Raw genomic sequence first — 23,019 nt, 5'->3', positions numbered from 1 at the left:
CCTCCTCATCCTCAGCCTGTGCGCCGGTGCCGTAGGTTTTAGTGCAGAAGTGACCCTTGTCCAGAGGCAGCACCCAGAGGCTCTTCACCTCACATTGCCCACGTTTCCAAATGGCACGAGCATCTCCCAGCTTTTGGACTGACCCTGGCTAAATGAAAGCTTTTACAGTTCCAAAAGACACAATGTTAATCAGTGTGCGTATGAGCATTAATTAGCATGAAAGCCGTCTTAGCCTCAGTATTAACTTTAAAACCAAAAAGGGTTTAAAACCAACAAGGGTGCAACCCCAATTTGCATTTATAACTGAATGGAAAGCATAGAAGGGGAGACCGTTCTGTGAAACAACAGCATACTATATATTTTAAGAGAAGTTTTTTTCTAAAAAAAAAAAAAAAAAAAAAAGGTAAGAAGGGAGACCTTTTTGAGTCCCGAAAATGGCCCTTTCCTTGTTGTTGCTGCTCGGTATCAGCGCGGAGCCGCAGGCCGCTAGAGGTCACTGTGCGGTAATCAACCTCTAATGAACCAGAACTGTCGCCAAGGCCAATAAATTACGCTGTGGATTTTTCTAATTATGAATTCCTATTTAATCACTCACTGACAAGTTAACTGTGGCAGTGCTTCTATGTACTTTGCATACACAGTTATGTTAATGTACTATTATATTTCGCAAGACGGAGGTCCTCCATCATTAGAGCAGTTCATTACCAAAGACTCTCTTATCTAATCATAATTACTGATTATGAGAAATAATTAACTTTGTTACCCTCTTGATTCTGTTCATAGGCAAAATGCAGAGTTTTTCTTTTGTTTCCTTTTTTTTTTTTTTTTTGGAAGAGCAGGGCATGTACTGACTTCAGAAACCTTCTATTAAAGAAAAGATTTAGTTTGTTTTTTGCCAAATAGTTGGAGTTGTAGTGTTGGAATTGTTACAGTTGGTGAGGGGGGAAGAAAAAGAGACACACAAATTATTTTTCAGTGGTCTCTCTAAGCCGTGATTCAGTACAGCTAAATATGAAAATATGCTTTGTTTCGGGACAGTGCAGCATTTGGAGCATATAAATATTTGTGAATTTAAACCATATAATTGCATTTTTGTCCTTTATGAAATAATAAAATTATTAATAACCGGTAATATGGCTTTTTATACTTAGAAGTAATGCAGCGTGAAGAAGTATGTCTTGAAATTACAAGGATTTGAACTCACTGAATATGTGGCATCAAATAAATTTGAGAAGTAAAATACATTAAATTTTAGGCTAGAGGTCAATACGAAACATGGCTGTATGAAAGAGATGCATTATCTGTTTTGCAAAGGAATAATAACAGAATTATGCAGAGGAAACAGATACGAGAAAGGTCTTGATATGGAGGGATTCCTTAAAGAGAAGGTCTGTATCTGTGTATGTTGCTTTTGAAGCAGTTGTCATCTTGCATTTTTTCACTACTAGGCTTTTTCAGTAAAAAGCTTCTGGAATTAACTGAGTGTGCTGAAATTATGCAGGAGAAAATGCTTTATTGCTTTGTGAATGCCAAGTTAGGCATGCTTAAAACGAGCCTGTATTTTAAAGCAGAGGCTGAAAGGGAGAGGATAGATTGTACGTGTGTGCTGCTCACTGCGTCCTGCAGCAAGAGCCAATAATTAAAACAGTCGGGTGAAAGGGTAGCCGTATCTAAAGCACTGTCATGGTAGTTCAGATTATCCCCAAAATTCATGATCCCCATTCTGCTGACGACCATTTAAGGGGCAGTTGTTCAAAAACGTACAATGCAGTCTTCAGTCCTGTTGGGTTTTTTAAAGCTTTCTTTCTTATTTCATGTAACAAAATGCTATCAATTTTACTCTCACAGACTGTCCCCTACATAGCTAAAACTGAAACTATCAGCTGGGGAAGCGTCCAGCAGAAAGTAGTAGAGATGGATTTCTTTAAAATGACTTGTCTGATGTTTTCTTTTTGGCCATATTGTTGCTGGGTTTTTTGGGGATTTTCGTTATATTGCAGCTCTTAGATAGTAGACGATTTTAAAATGTTGCAAATATAAATATGCTCATACTGCTTTTCTTCTGGGGACGTTTGAGAGTTGCTACATCTTTAGCTCTTAAGTTAACCAGAAATGATAGGAGTAGCTATGTTCCTATTACCATCCTATTCCTTTCCACCCCTTTTTAATGCTTTTTATTTTCTGTGTTTATATTTTTGTTTGCTTAAATAACAAGGAAGAGCTAATGGATGCTTCAATAGAAATTTACCTTTTGTGACTTGAGGCATCTGCAGCTGGCTTTCCAAAAAAGAACCTTAAGCAGAGCACTTGAACCATTACCTGTTGAGCAATGCAGTTTAAGTACATACCTCGGGGTAATTTCTTTCTCCAGCTATGTTTAGTACCTTCTTTATTCAACAGAAAAAAAAAAAAAAAAAAACACGATGCAGTTTTGTTGGTTTGGAGGGGGCCTATGTGAGAGTGAGGAAAGAAGTATAAAGCACTAAAGTGTGCAGGTAATTTTGTTATAATTGCCTATATATTCCACAATGATGTGTAAAAAGAGTCCCATTTAGCTTGGGACTAAGGTAAAATGCTTGAGTATTTCAAACGTTCTAGATAGAGGCATTCAAGCCCAACCAGCAAAATCTGCAAATGTCGTGGCTTGCAATTACCTGTATTTTGTAATTTGGGTCGTGAATTTGCACAGCAACAGTATGTTGCTCAGTGAAGACATATGAGAGCCAAAGCCAAGGTGGGCTTCCCTTTCTGTTTGTGCTGTTCCTCACCAATTTTGTGCCTTGGGGAGTTTTTTTTATTTATTTGTTTGTTTTGGTATTATTTGTAGATCGTTATTAGAGCAGATAGTACAGCCAGCCGGTAGCTGCTCAGATGCCTTGGTGTTTCTCCTGGATGTTGCAATGACTAGAAGTGAATGTGGTGCTTTAAAAAACTGCTGCAGGCAGAACAATCTTGTCAGGCCTTTCTTTCAGCTTGCACTTCTGAAAAAGTTACAGTACCTTCTGTGTGTATTTGCCTTTAGTGACTTATTTTCTTTGGCTAATCATTTTGGAGGTGTCGCTTACTACTTAATAGAATCTCGTAAAATTTTCGTGATGCATTCCCTTCATATTAAACTTCCTGGACCACGGCTTCTGCTCCGCTTTTGTATGATTTTCTAAGAGGGTGTATTGTTTTCTGTGTTTTGGCGTCCTTCTGTGATAGATCTAAATTAGGTTGAAGTTTTATTATTTCTGCTCTGGTGTCCATAGCCAAGTTCAAGTACTAATCCCTATAGAATTGCACTCAACACTTCCATTAAAAGCATAAATCTCCTCATTACCATTTTGCTTTTTTTTTTTTTTTCTTTCCTAGCCAGTTCCTTATGCAGCCATCTGCACTACCTTCTACCTTCAGTTCCTGATGATGGTTAAGTCACTACTTCTGTGCCCAAAAGTCATATCCGGTGGTACTGCAGCACATGCACGTACCTATGGTTTGTATACATATAACCTCATGAGTCAGGTACCTTTAGTATATCCCCCATAAGGCCCCTGAGGAGTGTGTACAGCAGCACTTCTCGGCTTGCCTCGTGGGACTGGAGAGTCTGGTACCCTCTTTTGTAGCACCTCGCACAACAGGGAGCCAGCCCGGACTGCAGCGTAGGTGTCAGAGAATGGGTATGACAGTGCTCTCATCTGTATCTTCTTTCTTTGTGCTATTACAGGCAGCAAAATTCATTTAATTACTCTTTCTCACACTGGGCTATCGGAAGCAGGTAGCCTATTGTGCAGCTCTTCTGCACCTCTCTGTTTATGCTCCTGCTATGGAGCATTGCTGCTGATGGGCACAGTCTGGTCCACTCTTCCTCCTTCCTGCAGGTGCTTGTGGGAAGCAGGAGTGAGGGGGAGGAGGGAATTATTATTCTGCTGCAGACACAAGGAGAATGAGAGTGGCTTGATGCAACAGAAGATTATGTTCCCTGAGGATAAACAAACAGAAGGAGATAAATTAGGAGAGAAGATAATCCTGTTAATATGTGCATTCCTTAATTCTGATTCCATTTTTGAAAATGTACAGTTTCACAGAGTTTAGACATTTAATTAATACCTGTAAGCCTCGCTCTCAAAGTTTACCTTTTAGATTATGGAGTAATGCTTCGGGTTGGCGTTTGAAATGCCCGCATACAGCAGTTGTGGGTCGTTAATGTGGTGGGAGGAAGGACCAATAAGGTGCCCATCTCCATGTCTTTCTCAATTAAAAAAATAAAAATAGAAATAATAACTTTGATTCTGCTGACTTTCCCCAATCCTGTTTGTTAGCGAGTCAGAGCAGCTCATTCCTTGTAGCATTCTGTTGCTTTTTCAGCAGAAGCAGGGCCATTGTGGTATCTATCTGAATTCAAACAAGGCTAATTAAAAGAGCTGCTGACAGTTGTTGTGATCTGACTTTGACTGGAGCTTGATGGTCATTATGGGTAAATAATGAACCAGGTCTGCAAATGTAGCAGCTGCCAACTTGGGATAGAAGAGCAGCTATTGCGTCCAATTTAAGGATCTATCGACCGCTTCCTTGCTCCCTGCAGATCTTCTTCCTAGCAGAAAACTAATGTTTTGTACCGCTTTGTTTTGTGGCTTCAGCTCTTTCTGATACAGCCTATAATTTCCTCTTAAATATTTAACCTACTCCATTATTAGCTTTCAGAGTTAACAACTTTTCCATTGGGCTTTCTTTGAATTTTTATTTTGTTTTGGTTTTGCAGTTTGTTTTTATGTACAAAGTAAATGCTTAAATAATTATGATAATGTGGATTTAATTTGCCTGTTGCTGCAGAATAAAAATCCACTAGTTTTTTTTTTCCTTTGCACAGCTGTAATTTAGCAAATTGTGTAATTGGATTATGCTGCACTAGAGATGTCTTTACTTCCTTAAGCTTGCTTTTTCTTCCAGCATACTATCAAATAGTCATATAAATTTTCAAAGCAGTGACCTGAAGCTCCCTTTCCGTTTTTGTTCCAACACCGGGGGTTTATGAGCTATGGTGATGCAAAGCTCTATTTATCAGGATGGGGGATTTGCGCTGACTTTCATTAAGGTGCACTTGCAAGTGCGATGCCGCTTCATCACGAGCTTCCTCTTGTCCCATTAGCGAGCAAGAACAGGTCCGTTACAGGGAAAAAGGTACATTTTAATAGTAGATTAATTTAACTTCCATCTCAAATCCCTGCCATTATAAATGCAGCACAGACATTTAAAAGTCACCACAGAATTTTATATGCCCAAGAACACACCGCATCTCCCCTGCATTTGCTCAGCTGCCATTAAAACAGGCTGCGCGCATTATGTAAAACGTTCGGACGTGCTTGTGCCTAGTGCGTAATGCGGCACAACTAGGGATCTTGCTGGGAAGAAATGATCCCGAGCGTGCCCCTAAAAGACAAGCCTGGCTTTGAGATATAATGATGAAAAATTGCCCATTTATTTGTGCCTTTGTGTTTCAGCAAAACCCAAACTTTGCATCGTGGCCGTCAGCAGCGCTTGGCGCACGTACGCGCGCTCCGGCCTGCGTTCTCCCGGCCTTGCTCGGCAAAGGCCGGCCGCACGTTAACAAGGGGTTATGTTATGCTGCTTTATGTTAAACCAGATCACCCCCTAACATGTGCAGAGCCATTCATCTGTGTCACCAAAACCCAAGAGAACATCTGACATGGACTTCGAAACAGAAACAGTGATCACTTACAAATCAAACATGGCACGCTCTAAACCGATTGTGCACGGCAATCTTTTCCAGAAAGGACAACTAATTGAACATGATAAAGTGTAAAGTTAATTAACACCCTTAAATTTGTTGATTACTTTCACGGGATTATATTGTTCGGTGAGTAGCAGCTTTCTGCCCCAGCTGTCGCCTTTTTAGCGAATGTCGCTGGTAAACAATAGAGACACCATAACAAGTCGTAAATGGTCCCTGTGACAGCAGCCCCTTGTGAGGCGGCATCTGTAGAAAATGATTAGAACAATTGCATTTTAAAGACGGCTCACATTGCAGCCCGGTCCCATCGGCCCTCTTCTTTATCTCTGCTGATGGCAGGCTGCTTAAAACATTTAAGTTCTTTTGAGCAAATTAAGTGATTTACTGGGTTTTCCCATCTACGGCACTAGGGCAGCCTCATACGGCTACCTTTGATGCTGATTTTATAACAGGGAGAAACAAGGTCCCGTTGAGCAGGTTTTTTTCCGAGCCTGTTCTGTTTACTTGGGCCCAGGAAATAGATTTGAGGATGTCAGGCTGTCTGTGAAGCAAGTAGAAGAAAATGATGCTCTATGCATACGTCTGCTCCTGCTTGCTTTAAATTTATAGTGTAATTTTAAATAACCTGCTTTTGTTTCCAGTAGGGATTTGTAGCTGCTGTTGCCTATACGTGCCTTTTAATTGGTTTGAGCTTTATATGTGTAGCGAAACAATAGTAACCTTTTCAGTTAATCTTTCTTTGTGTATCTTGATTTAACTTCTAGTGAGTTGCAAAAGACAAAGTATTTCCTGGGAACTGGCAGATATTTAGAATTGGTTAGTCCTGTAAAAGACCATGCCTCACGCGCGCACCCCTGTGCGTGTGTGCACACATGCACACAGGTTCTTGAGTTCAGCCTGCCTGAAAGGGAGCAAACATGGCAAGAAACTGCTTGTCTGAGGCTACTATAGTCACTGAAACTGCATTTCTGCAAAAGTCTTGGAGTAAAGGACCAGGGTTTTCTTGCACTTCCCAAAGCATAACAGGGAGAGCTTCAACTCTTGCACTGCAAGAAGGTACAAGATTGTAAAATGGAAAATTGGAACTTTAACCCTTTTTTTTTCTGTTTGTTTTTACATCTATTTGAGATCATAGATTAGTTTTTAAAATTCTGCCTTGCTCAATATCCTGTATGTTGAATAAACAATGAGAGAATTTTTGTGTTTTCTTTAAGATGTCCCAGCTCTTAAGTTTCAGCTAGTCTTTTGGAGTCTCTGAAGCAGGTAAACATGGCTGTAGGTTGACATTCACTTTTACTTTTCCTCTCACCTTTGTCAGCAGCACTCTTTTGTATTGGTAGGTGCAATACAACAGTGATTTAAATATAAAAAAGGTAATAAAACCTTAACTAGTGGCAGACACTTTACATGTACATCTGATTAACATCATTTTCTAGCAATTTGTAGTCCTACTAGTAAGAAAACCATAACCCAGCTGCCTTTACTGATACAGCTACAGAGGTGAGACCTTTGATTTTGGAACTGGAATCAGTAACAGATTACAGTACTTTTTCCAGGATTTTATACGCTGTAGGACTTGCAAAATCAGCAAAGCAAAGTGAATTTGGAAGGGAAGGCTGGCTACTGAACGAGGTTGTCAGGCTGAGAACCTAAAACTTGAGGTCATCTGCCCCTGCACGGCTTTGACTATTGTCATATGAATTTTCCTGAGCCTCCATTCATGTTTTCACCTAAAATTCAGACTAAGGAGTCCTAGCACCTCAGTTTCACTGATTTCTTTACAGGCAGTAATTCGTAGGCATCATGTGGACTGAACAGTCTTGTCCTGCAGTTACTTGTCCCATGCGTAACTCAGCCAGACATGATGGGACACATTTTGAGGAACCATTTCATAGGTACCTCTTCTCGCTGCAGGGGGAAGGAATGCTCTCTCCAGACCTTGGTCGAAAACCTGTTAGTACCTGAGCAGGAAACCAGTCTGTGTTGCGCCAGGCTCTGCAGTCCTTCCTTCTTCCTGCTACTCTAGAACTTTTCACTGTGCTTCTTTCAGGATTCATTTTCTGCATCCTGACGTGCGTTTTTGCTAACGTGTTCCTGACAATGTAGAAATCTGGAAATTTTCTGATAAATGCCTTGAAACAAGAAGTGCTTTTTGATTCCTCTTTGGATTTCCTGAACAATTCCCACATTTAAAAGCACCTAAACTCCCCAGAACATGTATTTCTCTTTTTCTGGATGTCTCGTTGGCTGCTATTTTTTGGCATATACCCAAGGGGTAAGTCTTTGGTGCTCATTACTTTCTGTCCAGTCTCCTCAGCTCGCCTTTAGGCTACAGTGTGCTTACACTGTAGCCTCAGCCTGTGGTAAGGAAACTACCTTAATGTTTTAGATGAGGGTTATTGACACTTCTTTTTTTCTTTTTTTGTCCTTACAGTAAAAGCTCCAAATATTTGCATAGTCCTGTTGTCTTTTACTTGCGTAATAAAATAAGGAAAGAAAAGCAGAAGTCAAACAGAGTGTTACAATCTACTGACTAACTTTTGACTTGTTTGTAAAACCTGCTCACACGGCACCCTTAAGCAGTTCGCGGGGGATCGTCCTGGGGAAATGCAGTGTAGGGCTGCAGCCGTGGGCTCGAGCAGTCTGGCTTTGTGGAAGAGCAAATCCTACAGTTAGTTGCTAATCACAAATACAGTTTCTTTGAAACCGTTCTTTAACCATGGGGAGGTTTTATGTTGGAGGAAGAGCAAATGGCTTCTGAAGGTTTTCTGGAGTCTCGACCCTGACCTGCAGTGGTACAATAAGCACTATTTTAGGTAGGCAAGAAGATACCTTTAAAAAAATGAAAATTTGAAATATAATCATTGCTCTTTTTGTTATCTTAAGCTGCTCTGCCTTCTCCCTTGTTGTCTTTTTTTAGTGGTTTGAGCTGTCAATGTTTTACTGATCTGTGTTGTCAGCATGGAATCTGTGATTGTGAAGTAAAGCTATGCGTATTTGTCTGATAAATTTTTACTTCTATTTTCAGCTGAAATTCTTGTGCTCCTAGACTCCCCGCCAAAACTTTCAGAAATTGCTAGTGTTAAGGATTTGTTGCACTGCTTGTTTAATTCGGATAAAATAGCTGGTAGTTGGCAAGGACTCTAGATAATAAAATGCACCATGAAGTAAACAGGTTTTTGTTTTTAAAAATAGAAATTTCCAAGGCTCCTGCATTATACAACAAATTGCCCCTTTTTTCTACTTAACTAATTTATTTTTTTCTACTTGAAATGTAAGTGCTTGAACAAGTGAGAGAGTGCAGCTGTCAGAAGATTAACCAGCTGAAAACTATTGTCAGCATTAATTTTGCTCTAATAAATGACTCTCTGAAGCTATTTAGCAGTCTGTAATCTAGATACAAGGCTATTGACCTATGATGGATAGTACTGGATTTTGTTTGTAAGCTTTGACTTAAATTGTCTACTTAATTTGCTGCAGGTCAGATCACAGGATTAGTGGTAAAGGCCATTATGTGGTTTGAATAAAAATAGCTGGAGGAATGGAGTGAAAATCATTGTGTTTATTAATGTAGCAATCTTTGCGGTCATGTACGTAGTAAATTGGTAGCCAACAAGATGACAATGTCCTGTTTGTATTAGCTCTAAATCGAGGCTTTGCTCTTAGCCCGGTTCCTGGGATTTACCGACGAGTTCCTAGGGAGGAGTCATACAACTGAGATCAAGGATTGGCTGCAAATAGGGTGTCTCTTAACCTGAGAAGGAAGATGTTTTTACCACACTTCTTCAGTGTCTCAGGAATGTGTTGTTGTAGGAGCAGCAATGTTATATATAGACTTTTTTATTATTTTTTTTTCCCCTAGCTCTGGCTATGGGGTGAGGAGTTCTGGATGCTTCAGGGTTTAACACAGGTTAAGCATCTGCTTCATTTATTTTTAGTGGGACTCTCCTTCCCCTACTCGTTTGGCTATTTTGACAAAACTGGTAGAAGCTTGCTGGGTTTTTCTAGGCCTTAATCTGTCAAACTGTTGTGAAATTTTTCAGTGAATTCAAGACACAGTGCAGACTGAGTGGCAGGATGGAGGGGAGAAATACATAACAGATACAGAAAGCGGCGTTTGCAGCCAGGCACTCCCAGGGCAGGAACCTGAATTTCTAGTAGCTTCATGCTGAACTGAGAAATAGTGAGGAGTGTGGGGTGCTCAGGCTTCTTGCAGGAAGGGTTGATTCTTTCTCCATGTGAAACTATAAAAGTGATATTGCCAAAAGTTCTCTGAATTTCTGTGTCCTGCTATTCTTGAAGTTGCCTTCTTCCCTACCAGTAGGTGGTCTTATCTTGATTGAATGTTCCAGAGTCTTTGATCCTGTAAGTGCTAGGGCTGTATGTTTCCATAGTAATAATAAACTTTGGGGAGATTCATCATGGGTGAAGTACTGAGCACATAAATTTTACATGATTAGAACATAATTGGTAAGATGGGGTTCTTTTCTTAAAAAAATGCTGGTATTAAATCCAGTGTTATCTTGATGCAGGCGTTGGTGCTGCTCGAGCTGGAAACCTTACTTTCATGGTTGGTGGAGTGGAGCAAGAGTTTGATGCTGCCAAAGAGTTACTGACGTGTATGGGCTCTAACGTGGTCTACTGTGGAGAGGTCGGAACCGGGCAGGTAATGATTGCTGAGGACTTACCAGTTATTTCAGTCTTTCTTTTCTGTTCCTTTATTTGTCTTTCATGAAACCCATTTTTTATTCCAGAACCAAATGTCCTATATTATCTTCTCTTTGTTTGCTCATTGTTCAACCATGTGTATGTAAAATACTGTCCTAGGACTGTAGTGCCTGGTCCTTCCCCAGATTGTGTTGGAGGATTCAGATTTTTATTTTGTTTCTTCTAAGTTTAGTCTCTATGATGTAAAGGGCAAAAAGCCCCTAAATGTAATGCATACTAACTGAACTCCTGCACCAAGGGGAAAAAAAGAAAAGTTTCCTGATCTCTGAAAGAACCATAGGTCAGCTGTACTGGTGCTACTTTTAGAAAACAGCTATCTGAAGGTATTTGATCATAGCTATAGTGGGCCTAGTTAAAAAAGATACCTATGTGTTAGCTCTATCAAAACTCAGAAGCTGATTGACTATTTGACTTATTTTCAGGCGGCAAAGATCTGCAATAACATGCTCTTGGCAATCAGTATGATTGGAACTGCTGAGGCTATGAATCTGGGCATCAGGTTGGTCTGTTTTTTATTTTCCGTGTTAACAGTTCTTGTATTTTGCCGTTGTTTTTTCCTGAGACAGCAATGATTAGATGGTGTAGATAAAATTTGGCTAGAAATTCTCTTGTAAAAGCCTTTAACACTCTAAAGAGATTATTTAACTAAGGCAAGACTCTTGAGAACAGGAATATTTTCTTGTAATGGCTGTATATAGATCATTACATTCTGCAACTCAAATAAGAGTTTATTTGCTCTGTTACAGTGCATTGTACAATAATGTTTATTTTTAAATCTAAACATGCAGAGATAATATAGAGATACCTTTTTGTTTGTATTCGAAGTTAGTGTACATTGTATTTTGAGTATTATACTCCCTTATGGCTCTGGATGGCTTTGTTAAATTGTTCCCAAATGTTGTAAAGTAGAACTTCTAACATGGTGTGCATCTCAAGTCAGAATTAAAGGATAAAAAAGGCATAGACCTTTCTGTCGAACCTGTTCATCATGGTTTGTCCCAATTGACAGAACTCTTTCTTTTTCAAAAAAATCAGAATATGTTCCACTGCACTCCTTCCCTTTCTTTTATAGAAGGTGATATATATGACATGTAAGTGGCAGTATATTCAAATGAAGCGATTTTTCTTCTCCAGTTGAAGCCTATTTTTTTTGTTCTGGTTTTTGAGATTTTGTTTCGTGTTCCCATTGAGTGTGTGCAAACACCAGTTCAGCTTCACAGTATTTGAACCTTCCTGAATTCTCTTAACCAGATCTAAAGCTTTTTGAAGATTATACACAAAAAAATATATATTCTGTGTCTGAATAAATTATCTTGCAATTACATATCTTCTGAGGGCTCTATGCGTTATACATCTGTCCAAGTCACACCCTTATGATTGGGCTGCTAAAACTGCACATATTCTAGGTATTTATCAACTGAACTCTAGACTGTGTGCTCCTGTAGATTTGATATAATACAAAAACAGCATCAAATACTTCAAATAAATAAATAAATAAAAGAGCACCCACATGTGCGCACATACACAAGCAGTGTAATGGATTCACATTTCCCCTTAATTACCATATCAAGATGCAGTTGTTTTATTGAATTGCCCTTGTCTCAGATGTTAGACTATCTTGACCTATTAAGTTGTCATGTTGTAATTGAGATAAAAGAGGAATTTGCTTTGCATCAGTGCTAATTGGTTTATCAATATCCTGTACCATTTACATTTTAAAATTGAGCGTCTGTAAGATAGTGAAGCATATCTGTATCAAGCCGTAATAAAAGCAATAGCATCGTATGCAACTGTTGTAATCCAGTGTGGTGTAAAGCTGGCACCAGGGTCTGTGTTAGGTCATGGCTCACTTAGTAGAGCATATGCAACTGATGTTCTCATTATGTTTTTGTCCACATATGTAAGGGTGATTACGGTTAAAATTAAAAATAGAGTAAATTCAAAAGGTTTGGAACACATACTTTGGGCATATGAAGCTTGTGCAAAATAAATTTGTGTCTGCAGTCACTGTAGCTTGAAAGGATTTAGACTTTTCATAGTTCATTTTATCCCTTTCCAGATGAGATTTTGACTGACTCTGTGTTTTGAAATGTCTGAAATGTTTGCTCAGAGATGTCTGAGCAAAACCGAAAGTGACAATATACAAAGCTGTCTACCCCTCAGTGCTGGTAATCAAGAAGGAACTATATTTATTGTAGAAGAAACCTGCTAGTTGTAACCTGGATGTTATGAAGAGCAGAATCTCATCTAGTACAAAACTGCATGGAGTTTGATATAAACAGTAATTCAAAGCCTTATGAAGTAATTTAGAACCTCTGCATTGATTTTAATGTGCTTTGATTTAAATCCTGGAGAAAATGACTTCTGCTTATAGCTAGAATAAGAACTTTATAATTTTTGCATGTACCAATTTCTAATATACAAGGTATAGTTATTAACTATTGAAAGATAATCATTAAAAGACTCACTAATAATTTGGTTATTTTTTCATGTGTAAATGGTCCAAAAGTTAACATAATGCATTATTACCTAGCATACTCAAAGTAGTGTTTGACCAGTGGTTCTTTTGGTGCACAATCTCAGGATGCTTTGACTGCCAAGATCAGAGAGAGCAGGATACAACCTCATTCATTAGATGGAAGTGTCTCAGGCAAAGAAAGCCTATCACTGACTAATAATCAGTAAAGGATGCTGAAAATCTAAAAAGTTAATGATAAAAATGGTGGAACTTGGACATATTCTTAACTTTTAGATAGACTATAAAGTGTCCTCATGTCATGCACAGCATACATCTGTTCATTATTTAAGTCTGGAGGTTTTATGGACTTTGAATAATTCAGAAACTGTTCTTGTCTGTGAACTAGACGTGAGTAAAAGTCAAATGACAGTGCCTTGCAGAAACTAGCATATACTCTGCCTAAACATTTGAAGCAATGTGATGTTAGATGCTAATTATGAAGTACTGCCTCTATTGTTTTAACACACCACGCAGCCTAAACTTTCATTTTTTGAAGCAGAGAGATAATTTCATTCACTTCAGATTTTTAAATGATCTCTGCTATTGTTTTCTTTCTTTTATATTTGATATAGTAGATTTTTTCCAAATTCCAGTCTAACTAGCCAATGATGAACAGGCAGGACACCTGGCATCAGTGAGAAAAAATTCCACATTAAACCCCCAGAAAAGCCAGCAGTCCCGTGCGAATGTTGTGTTTCATTCCCTTTGTTTTTCATTTGACTATATCATCATCAGTTACTAATGATGTCCATGTTCACTGGAAGGGCTTGGGTTTAGTTTCCATACTGTAATTTAGAAAAAATGCCAGCCTGAGTTCCAGTTGAAATGTTTTTTATGTTTTGTTTTGTTTTTTAATTAATTTAATGGTGCTTTATGAATGTTGCTACCAAAAGGTGTTGGAGGTGTGGCAGACATTCTCAAAATGAATTTACATTTTCTTTTGCATTTTTTTTCCAGCTTGGTAGTGCAAGAGGAAAAAAATCTCCTGAGTAGATTCTGGTTTTGTTTTTATTGACAACGTGTATATTGCAAAATACTATAGGGAATTAGTATGCCAAAAGAATAACACCGAGTGCATCTGAATTTCACTAATGAGAAATAAAAACATGTATTGATACTGTCCACAATCACAGATGATTTTTCTTTTTGCTGATCGTCTCAGTGGCAGTAAGCCTTCGTACTGAGCTCCCAGTTCCATGGCAGCAATGCCTCGTGCTAGCAGGGCAAAGATGGAAATTAAACATTGCTGATACCTCATTTGTGTTTCGGTCAGGTGGAAGTCGCTGCCTGTCAGGCACTTGGCAGTCCCTTCCGAGGCCGCCTGCAAGACCGAGCGAGTGGATTATGTGGTGCCGTGAGACAGGACAAGACTGTTTAATATGGCTGGGAAAGAACCAGGATAGAAAGATTAATGCCAGTGACCTTGGTGTAAAATCATTTTTGTACTTCTGTCAGCAGAGAAGGTCTCTTGTCTGCCGGGAGGGGCTGCAGTAGCTCCCAGACTTGTGTTTCAAACACTGATGGTAAAGCCACTTTCAGCTGTGGTGGAAAGGTCCCAAGATTCTGCTTCAATACCTATTTGCAGCTTCAAATGGTATTTATCCATAACACCCTGAGCTGAAAATCTCTCCGCAGTTTAGCCACTGCAGTCTGTCTACTCAAAATAAGATGAGCGAGAAACTTTTTTGTGAGATGCCATTTCAGCTTTACTCTCCATTGCAAACAAAACTCTGGGAGGAGTGTGTGAACATTTCACTACGTTACTTTATCAAAACTCAGCAAAACTGGAGTTTTGAGCAGTGGCTTGAAGTGTTCCTATTTTAAGCGTTTTTTTGTGTGTCTTGCTTATTTTCTGCTTCAGTACATTAGGGATATTATTGAAGAAGCACTAATTTGAGGCAGCAGATTGTTCTTGTGCTCTATTATAACTGCAGTTAATACATGGGCTGCTTTTTCGTGTGTTATTTTCGGGGTAGTAAATCCACATGCACATGCACATGCTTCTGCCACATCCAATGGCAAGTTGTTCCGGGGACTGGCAGACTGTCATCGTTTTGATAGCTTGAGCCGTATATCTCTCGAGCAGCAATGGAGCTCTTATGCAGAAGGTATCATATGTTCCCAGCCAATTTACAGGGAAACAGCAATAACATTTTATCATGGTTGAGAGCCCAGTAGCTGCTTCCTATTAAACTTGCCCTTTCAGATACCTGTCTTGGATTAATTTGTTGATTTCAAATGGAAACTCAGTCTTCTCCACTGAAGCATGACTTTCCAGGATAGACTCTCACTGAATGACAATTACTGTATATTCTAGCCGGTTTCAGACCATTACAAGCTTTGGGCGCAGTGGAAGACAGAGGACTTCTTCAGTAACTGATTTTAATATATGTCTAATTTTAACTGTCAGTTATATATGCACCAGTGGATGAATCCTCAGAAAGATGAAATGCAAAGCACTTCTAACTTGCTCTTATTAATGATACACTTGCTGCAAAAGAGAAAAAAAAGTAGTTTCAGGTCTCCTAAAGAGAATCTGCATGGTGTTTAAGAGCACCCAAGTTTGAAAAAAGCAGGGATTTAAACTGACACCATCTTCCTATTTCCTTCCCTAGAGCAAAAATATGATAGATCTACTGCAGACAATATTTTACATATCTGTAGAACATAAAGATATCATTTAAAATATATTTTAACAGAGAGGTAGCTGTAATATTGTGAGAAGAGGGGTTTTGGGGAGGGTTATTTGCATTTTGAAATAATAACCTCAATGTCTTCTGGTATAAATGCTACTCGCAGCTGTAATTAGGGGCCTCTGCATGCAGCTAGATATGGCACAAGCAAGTGCTGCACTGCTAAAAATACTGTTCTGGATGTAATAACAATAAGGCAACAAACAAATCAAGAGACTTATTTTGGCCATAACACACAACTTTATGTTAAAAATTCAGTTGTCTGCTTTCAATATGCTCTCTGTGTGACAGCAATTAAAGCACATTTATTCAGAGTGCCTCTTGGTGAGGACTTTGCACTGGGTATGATAAAAAGTGTGATTAAAATATTGTAGAAATGTATTAGAAATGGGAAATATATGTGTGTGTGTGTGTGTGTACATATATATATGTATGTATGTATGTGTGCATTTAATGGCAATTGAAAAACCTTCAGTTGAGACAGTGTTGCAAAATGGGGAGGAGAAGAAGACTTTTGCCATAAGTAAGACTGCACAACAGTAATGCTAAAAATCTACCTTTTCAATACAAAAAAATTATTTTGTTTTGTATTTGCCAGGAAGAATGGCAGAGATGTGTCATTGTGGGAGAAAGAACCATACTATCGGGCCCACTGCTCTAAAATAATTTTAAAAATCTTTCAATGTCTGCTAGAATAAACACATAGAAAATTTAGCAATTATTTCATTGGTAATGAGCTTTACCCACGTACAGATTAAAACCTTGAGTACTATGGAGTCTGGAAGTGGTGTTAGGGTCATTATGACTGTGCATGACTGTTGCAGAAAATCCTAGGTAAGAGCTAGTGTTGATTTATAGCACTCTTAAAAGAAAAAAGTTTAAAAAAAAAAAAAAGTAAAGCACAGTTAGAGCACACTTTTTTTGGTGGTGAGTGCAACTCAACATTTTTTTGAAGAGCTCATGTAAACTGCTGCTGCTTATTGTTGGTATAAATGCAGTTGGTATAAAATTGCAACTTAGTATGATATGAATCCATAGATATGAATCCATAAGAGGGTTCATTTTCTGTAATGTTGAAGTATCTTTAGGGTCCCTGTTGAGCAGCAGTTTATGCCATCAGCTCTGTGATAGAACAAATGATGTTTCTACTCGGCCAACCTTTGTTTTATCAGGATCAGTAACCTTATCAGCAGTTGACCCAGAACTATAATGTATGTTTGTGAAAGGATAGCATATGTCATAGTGCAAGGCAGGCCTGCTTCATAAGCAAGAGTTCCTAATAAAGATTTAATAAAAACGAAGCAAGGAACATGCAGATGTGTACAGTGGCATTATTTTTTAAAAATAGTAGCAGCTTTGATCACTGCTATTGTTAGTGCAGGATCACTTTGCATTGTCTTGTTATATCAAAAAATACATAAATGCACACGTATAAATGCATCACAGGTATTTTCACACTCCCTCTCTCGCTTTTGAATTCTTTTCTTTGTTCAGCTTCAGAGAATATAGTTTTGATATGAAGAACAAGTATGTGCTCTAGTAGGTAGCAGAACAGAGAATGCCTTTCAGTAATTGGCATACAAGAGAACTGCTGTTCTCAGAGGACCCTTATTTTGCTTGCACTTTCAAAATTGCTAGGTGAAGGGGCTTTGCGTAGTGTAAAAGGAACAAGCTTTGAAATCCTGCTGCTTAAATGGTAGATTGATGTTCTTTAATTTAAAATACAGCATCCCCACCCCCAATATCAATACTATGTCATTTTTCATGACTTATAATAAAGGGAGAGAAATGGTGGTTGGGTCCTAAGATATAAAACAAGTCACCCATGTCTTGTGCATTTTGATGTTAACACTTCTCTTCCTTGACCTTTGACAGATTAGGGCTTGACCCAAAGCTGCTGGCCAAAATCCTAAATATGAGCTCAGGTCGTTGTTGGTCAAGCGACACATACAATCCTGTTCCAGGAGTGATGGAAGGAGTACCATCTGCTAATAATTACCAAGGTGGCTTTGGAGCAACACTCATGGCTAAGGTACATGGCACTTGCATGTAACGCTACGGTTGATTCTTGCTGGATTTCTAGCAAACAGCCTTCTCAGTGAAAATTAATTATTACGGGGAAATGAATGTGCGTGAGCAGAAGGGGCCCCAGCCTTTTATTGTAGCTCTGAATTACTGAGTAGGCTGGAGGGCTTCACATCAACCTCAGCTCTCTTCCTCACTACTCTTTCTGCAAAACCACTCAGTGATGTTTCATGCACTTTTTTTGAGTACTGACTTAATCCAGGAGCACCTGTTCCTGTGAGGTTTGTCTTTACAGCAAATATTCTGCAAGCCATTTTGTGTTTTTCACATGACTTATCTATAATATAGGAGCCTAACCTCAAGACAGTACTTTAGGAAAGTCCTGCTGATCTAATTAGGTGCAAAAGATGGAATAGACACTTAACATTTTTTGCCCAATCTCTTTCAGATACTGTAAGCTGTGGTAGTGGACATGCCCTGTAGCATCCCACTCTGCTCAGCCAACAGCTTAGGTGTTTGTCTTTCTGCCTAGTGTCATTCTGAAGGCAGAAAATGGACATCCCTTGAAATAATTCCTTCTGTAGACTCCAATTTTCTGGGGTCCTTGCACCATGCTGTGGCTGCTCTTGCATTGTTTTTGTTCGTGGCAGCACTGCTTCTTATGAGTAAAAATGTAGAAATCTGAATCTCTTGTCTACTAAGTGAGAGATCTGGGGTTTAGGTTCTTTTCAGCCTGGGGAAGTTGTAACCTACAGCTGTCTTATCCCAGGAGAGTGCTCTTACTGCCATGCCCTTGGCTATTCTAGGAAAAGTACTGGCCTGAGTCATCTGTGGTCAGGAAAGCAAAACTCTTAGAGGCCAGAGGAGAGTAGGCAAGGAGGTCAGGGCTCTGCATCCTCATGAAGACGATACACAGCTCTGGAGGAAGGAGTCACAGGACTCTGACTCTTGAACTACTGCTTTTAGCACAGTGATTGCCTAAGATAAATTACAAAAGTGGTCCTGGAAGAGATCTACCATCTGACCATGTAAGTGCTGGAAACCATTTCACACTTTGAATATCACTTAAGTAGAGATGCTGTCCTGAAGGAGGTATTTAAGTTCATACAGGATTTTAGACCTGCTAGTTTGTGAGTCTTCCCTATTGGCTTGCCATTTTGGCCTTTTTCAGTAAGTTTCACTTTCATTTAAGTCTAGTTACTTAACTCTTCCCATGTACAGTGTGAATAGAAAATAAATCAAGCACTTAATAATAAAAGAAAATTATTAGAGCAGGGATCAAACCTGGATATTGCAGTGCACCTTGTGGTTCACCTCTTCTAAGTATGCCTCTCCTTCCTTTGTTCTTCAGGTAGTAGGCTGCCTTCTTCAAGCTTGAATCCTCAACAGGGAGGAGAGACAGTAGATTCTTCTGTTATTCAATACAGATGGAAAATTTTTGGAATAATTAGCCAAAAGAGAGCTGTTCATGTTCAGGATATTATTTGGTGCAGTGGTGACTTTTTTTTAAGACATGGTACCTTATTTTGTGGAAAGGCTTTTTCTATTATTACTTTCCTCTTGGTAGATGATGTATCACGTAGTTTGTGAATTGTTTGATTTGGGGACTTCTTTTCTGAGCAATACAAAACGCGCTTTTGTAATTCAAGAAGAAAAAAAGAAAAAATGTATTGCAAAGAAATCCAGGTACAATCCTGAGGTGGAAGAGAGCTACAATGAATCACATCTAGGAGTGGCTCAGGAAGGCAGTCATTCAGCAGTAACTTAGCTTTAGATTACTACTCAGGTGTCAGATGTGGTAGAAGTTGAAGCTAATCTCTCAAACAAACCCAGAGAATCCCAATTTTAGCTGCTTGGGAAGGAAAGCTTTGTCAGAAGCTCCTCAGTCTTGAAACCTAGAGTTTAGACAACTTAATATAAAAACTACTACAAAGGTTTTACACTAAAAAATAAAGCATAGTATTACCCCTTGCAGGCCAGAAGTTCCATCTTACATTTACAACACAATCTTCTTTGGATCCTTAGAAGAGCTAGATTGAGATCATACTGTTTTTGACTCTTGGCAGTAAGCATTTGAGTTTTATTCTGAATGGCAGAATTTCATTTAGATCAACTGCAAAATAGACTTAAGTAACTGCATTTTCATAGTGAGCCTTTTTTTTCTTTAAAAAATATTTGACAACTGTCTCCCAAAAGAGAGTCTTTCTCCACCATTCTAGGCTGAGAAAAAGCAGTTACAGTAGTCAGTATAGTGAGACGTCTGGAAAACGTCAATTCCAAAGAGGAAGAGAGAACCAGTAAGATATGGTCTGATTTTTACCTTTCCAAGAAGATCAGCAAAAGGCAAATTTAAGTCAGAACTGTTTTGTATTGCTTCACTCAGGAAATCTCCAGCTTCAAAAGAAAAGGTGCAAAACACTTCACAACTTGAAGCTGACACTAAGCTTTATTTTATTTATTTTCTTTATTTTCTCTTCAAAGCTCCAGTTTATAGGATGTGAGAAAAGGAAGGAAAAGGACTCCTGCATTTTGGAGTTAGGGTCCATTTATTATTACAATGTTGTCTAAAATTTCAGCCGTCTTGGAGCTGGGGTCTTGAAGTAGTTGCTTTGAAGACTTGCTTTATGAAATTCCACTGTGGGAGCAGTCTTCAGAATCCTCAAGGATTGCTTCTGTGATTTCCCCCTCAGAAAGAAAAGTAGAGCAGCACTGTGAAAATCAACCATGCAAGTTTGGAGTAGGATGATTTTGCCATTTGGCTATTCCATGATGTGAATTAAATTTTGGTGAAAGAAATGGACAACATGGCAACAGATTTCACAAAGAAGGCTTATATGAGGCTAGGAATATGTCATGGAATACCTTCCTGTAAGTCAGGTTAGCATAACTATTCCTGGATTTCTCAGACGGTGAGTCTTTCAGTATAACTGCTACACACGAAGCAGATGAAGAATATTTTTGATTCTGTGGCATCTGATATGTATATTTTCCCACTTTCCTAAATATTGGAGTCATTCAAGGGTAATAAGAAGAGTAACTGTGATTCTGATTTGTATCAGAATGACCTTTATAGAGCCGATTTACAGATCGAAGTGACATTTAGAGTGCGGAGTAAGATCGTGAATTTTCTTGTGCTAATTCAAATCCAGATGCACAGGAAGTAAAGACCTGTCTTGTAAGTCAGCCCTGAGGAGCTGAAGGTTCTCTCACCAGTATTACTGCTCTCAGATCTTCTGTATCAAAGATTCGTTGCAGGAGAAATATATATATATATATATATATATATATATATATATATACTGCCGTTCTATATACAGTCCTGGGTGGACAGCAAATCTAGACACTTCTTAGTGACACTTGAGAGGTTCTTCTGCAACCTTCTTGAAATGTGATACTCAAAACTGAGTGTCTGAGTGTTCTTCTCTAGCAAGGCCTTTACATCTTCAGACTCGTGTTTGATTTTCTGTCTCTGATTGCCCGTCTCTGGTTCAACTTGGGATTCGAGGCATCCTCCAGCCTAGCTCACAATTCTTTGTGCAGTCAGCTACTTTTAGCCAGCTAGAACTAGCTATAGTACATGGTACTTGCCTTTGTTAGTTGTGTCCTGTATATTTCAGATTCTAACTCTAGTCGACAAGGGCTCATAGAGGACAGGTTTCCAATTCTTCTTCTTCTTGGCAAGCTCACTTCTTTTTATGCCCCAAACTAAGTGTCTGAAGACACAGTGGAAGCACTCTCTGTATTCTTTTATCTTCAGTCATTAAAGCAAATTTGGAATTGCAGCAGACTCATGAGAGTCCCCTAGGGAATCCTTTAATATGTTCTTCTACTTAGACTGTGAACCATTCATATTCACAAAGTGGCCTGAGCCTATCATTTTTTCATTAATCACATGGTTACTTTAAAGTAAATGTGCATATGCTAAGTGACTTCAATTTTGTTGATGTTTTCCAGCTTCATTTTTATCCTGTTTTAGAACACAAGGTGTCCTCTCACCCAAATAGAGAAGTGGTGCTATTAAAACACATGAGAGATGCTTAAGTGAATAGCTCGGGGAATCTTATGGAGGTGACATAACAGAGGGGGGAAAGTCTTGCTTACAGATTGTGTAGTGATCTGGAATCTCAAAATTCCTCTGATCCTGAAAGAGGGTGTCTGCCTTGAGCCGATTTTTTAAAAAACAAAAAATTAAACAAGACTCCCTTCTTCCTCAAATGGAATTTAAGGCTGGAGTATTGCATTTGTTGGCAGTACACTTTTCTTTACAATGGAAGCCAAATAGCCTATAGTATGTACATAGCTATTTATATCCTTGTTGTTTCTTCACCAACGTCTTTTCCTTCCCTTCTTCCTCTGCCCTCTTTCTCCCTCTTCCCCCTCCACCAGGATCTTGGCCTGGCCCAGATTTCAGCCACCAACACCAAGACACCAGTCCCTTTGGGGTCCCAGGCACATCAGATCTACAGGATGATGTGTGCAAAGGGCTATGCCCTGAAAGACTTCTCGTCTGTGTTCCAGTTTTTACGTGAGGAGGAAACTTTGTGAGCTCCCTTCAGCAATGGACATGATAGCAGAACACATTTTTGTTGTTGTTTTATTCCTTATAGCTCATTTGAGAAATATGTGCATTTAATCAAATACTGTGCATTGTGATCCCATACAAGATGACTATCTTTGGTTGTCTAGATCACAACAAACTCCAGTATTTTTTCATCAGTTCTTGAAAAAGGAAATCAAAGGAAGCCCTTTTTTGGCAATTAGCCAGACAGGTTTTTTTTTTTTTTTTTTTTTTTTTAAGAACCATTAAAGGTTTTTTTTTCACTAAAGGCAATAAATAAATATTTTTTTATTAAAATGCTAGATTGTTTGCATATAAAATAAAAGACATTATGGCAACAAACTTAAGAGAATCTTGAACAGTAAGCGAAAGATATAGAGTGATTTAAGGATACATATAGTGATTTATTAAAATTAAAAAATAATTCTTTACGTAAAAAGGGAAGATCTGTTCAATCTTGAAGATTGAAGAAATGCAGCTTGAGATGGATTTTTTTCCCCCATGGAACTACTAGCTTTGGGTTGATGACTAGTGATTTTTTCCTGGGATTCAGGTTGCAGTTTAAGGTTATAGGCATATATAACTACTTGGAATGCTGTTACAGCATGTTTAACTGATAGACTTAGTTAAAATAACATAATATGTGTGTCCCTCTTGTAAAGTTCCATTATTGTATTTTGCTAACCCAATTTTATATTTTCTTCCTGTATTCTGTCACACATTTTCAGAATTCAAGAATAGCACCTACTGGAAATTCTAACAAAGG

At 38.7% G+C, this 23,019-nt stretch overlaps 1 protein-coding gene across 1 annotated transcript in view; it reads left to right on the top strand.

Moving 5' to 3' along the window:
- Nucleotides 1–22,406, top strand: part of HIBADH (3-hydroxyisobutyrate dehydrogenase) — a 75,175-nt gene extending 52,769 nt beyond the window's left edge. Inside the window, exons 5-8 of the mRNA XM_088537674.1 lie at nucleotides 10,264–10,397; nucleotides 10,882–10,958; nucleotides 17,546–17,702; nucleotides 22,082–22,406. Of these exons, the coding sequence (XP_088393800.1) occupies nucleotides 10,264–10,397; nucleotides 10,882–10,958; nucleotides 17,546–17,702; nucleotides 22,082–22,240 (527 nt within the window). The 3' untranslated portion in view covers nucleotides 22,241–22,406. The remainder of the gene's footprint in view (nucleotides 1–10,263; nucleotides 10,398–10,881; nucleotides 10,959–17,545; nucleotides 17,703–22,081) is intronic.
- Nucleotides 22,407–23,019: the final 613 nt, after the last annotated feature.

Source organism: Tinamus guttatus, unplaced genomic scaffold (genome assembly GCF_059628265.1).
Source record: "Tinamus guttatus ecotype Peru unplaced genomic scaffold, ASM5962826v1 Tinamus_guttatus_pri_ptg000843l, whole genome shotgun sequence".
NCBI lineage: Eukaryota > Metazoa > Chordata > Aves > Tinamiformes > Tinamidae > Tinamus > Tinamus guttatus.
This window is presented reverse-complemented; position numbering and strand designations above follow the sequence as displayed.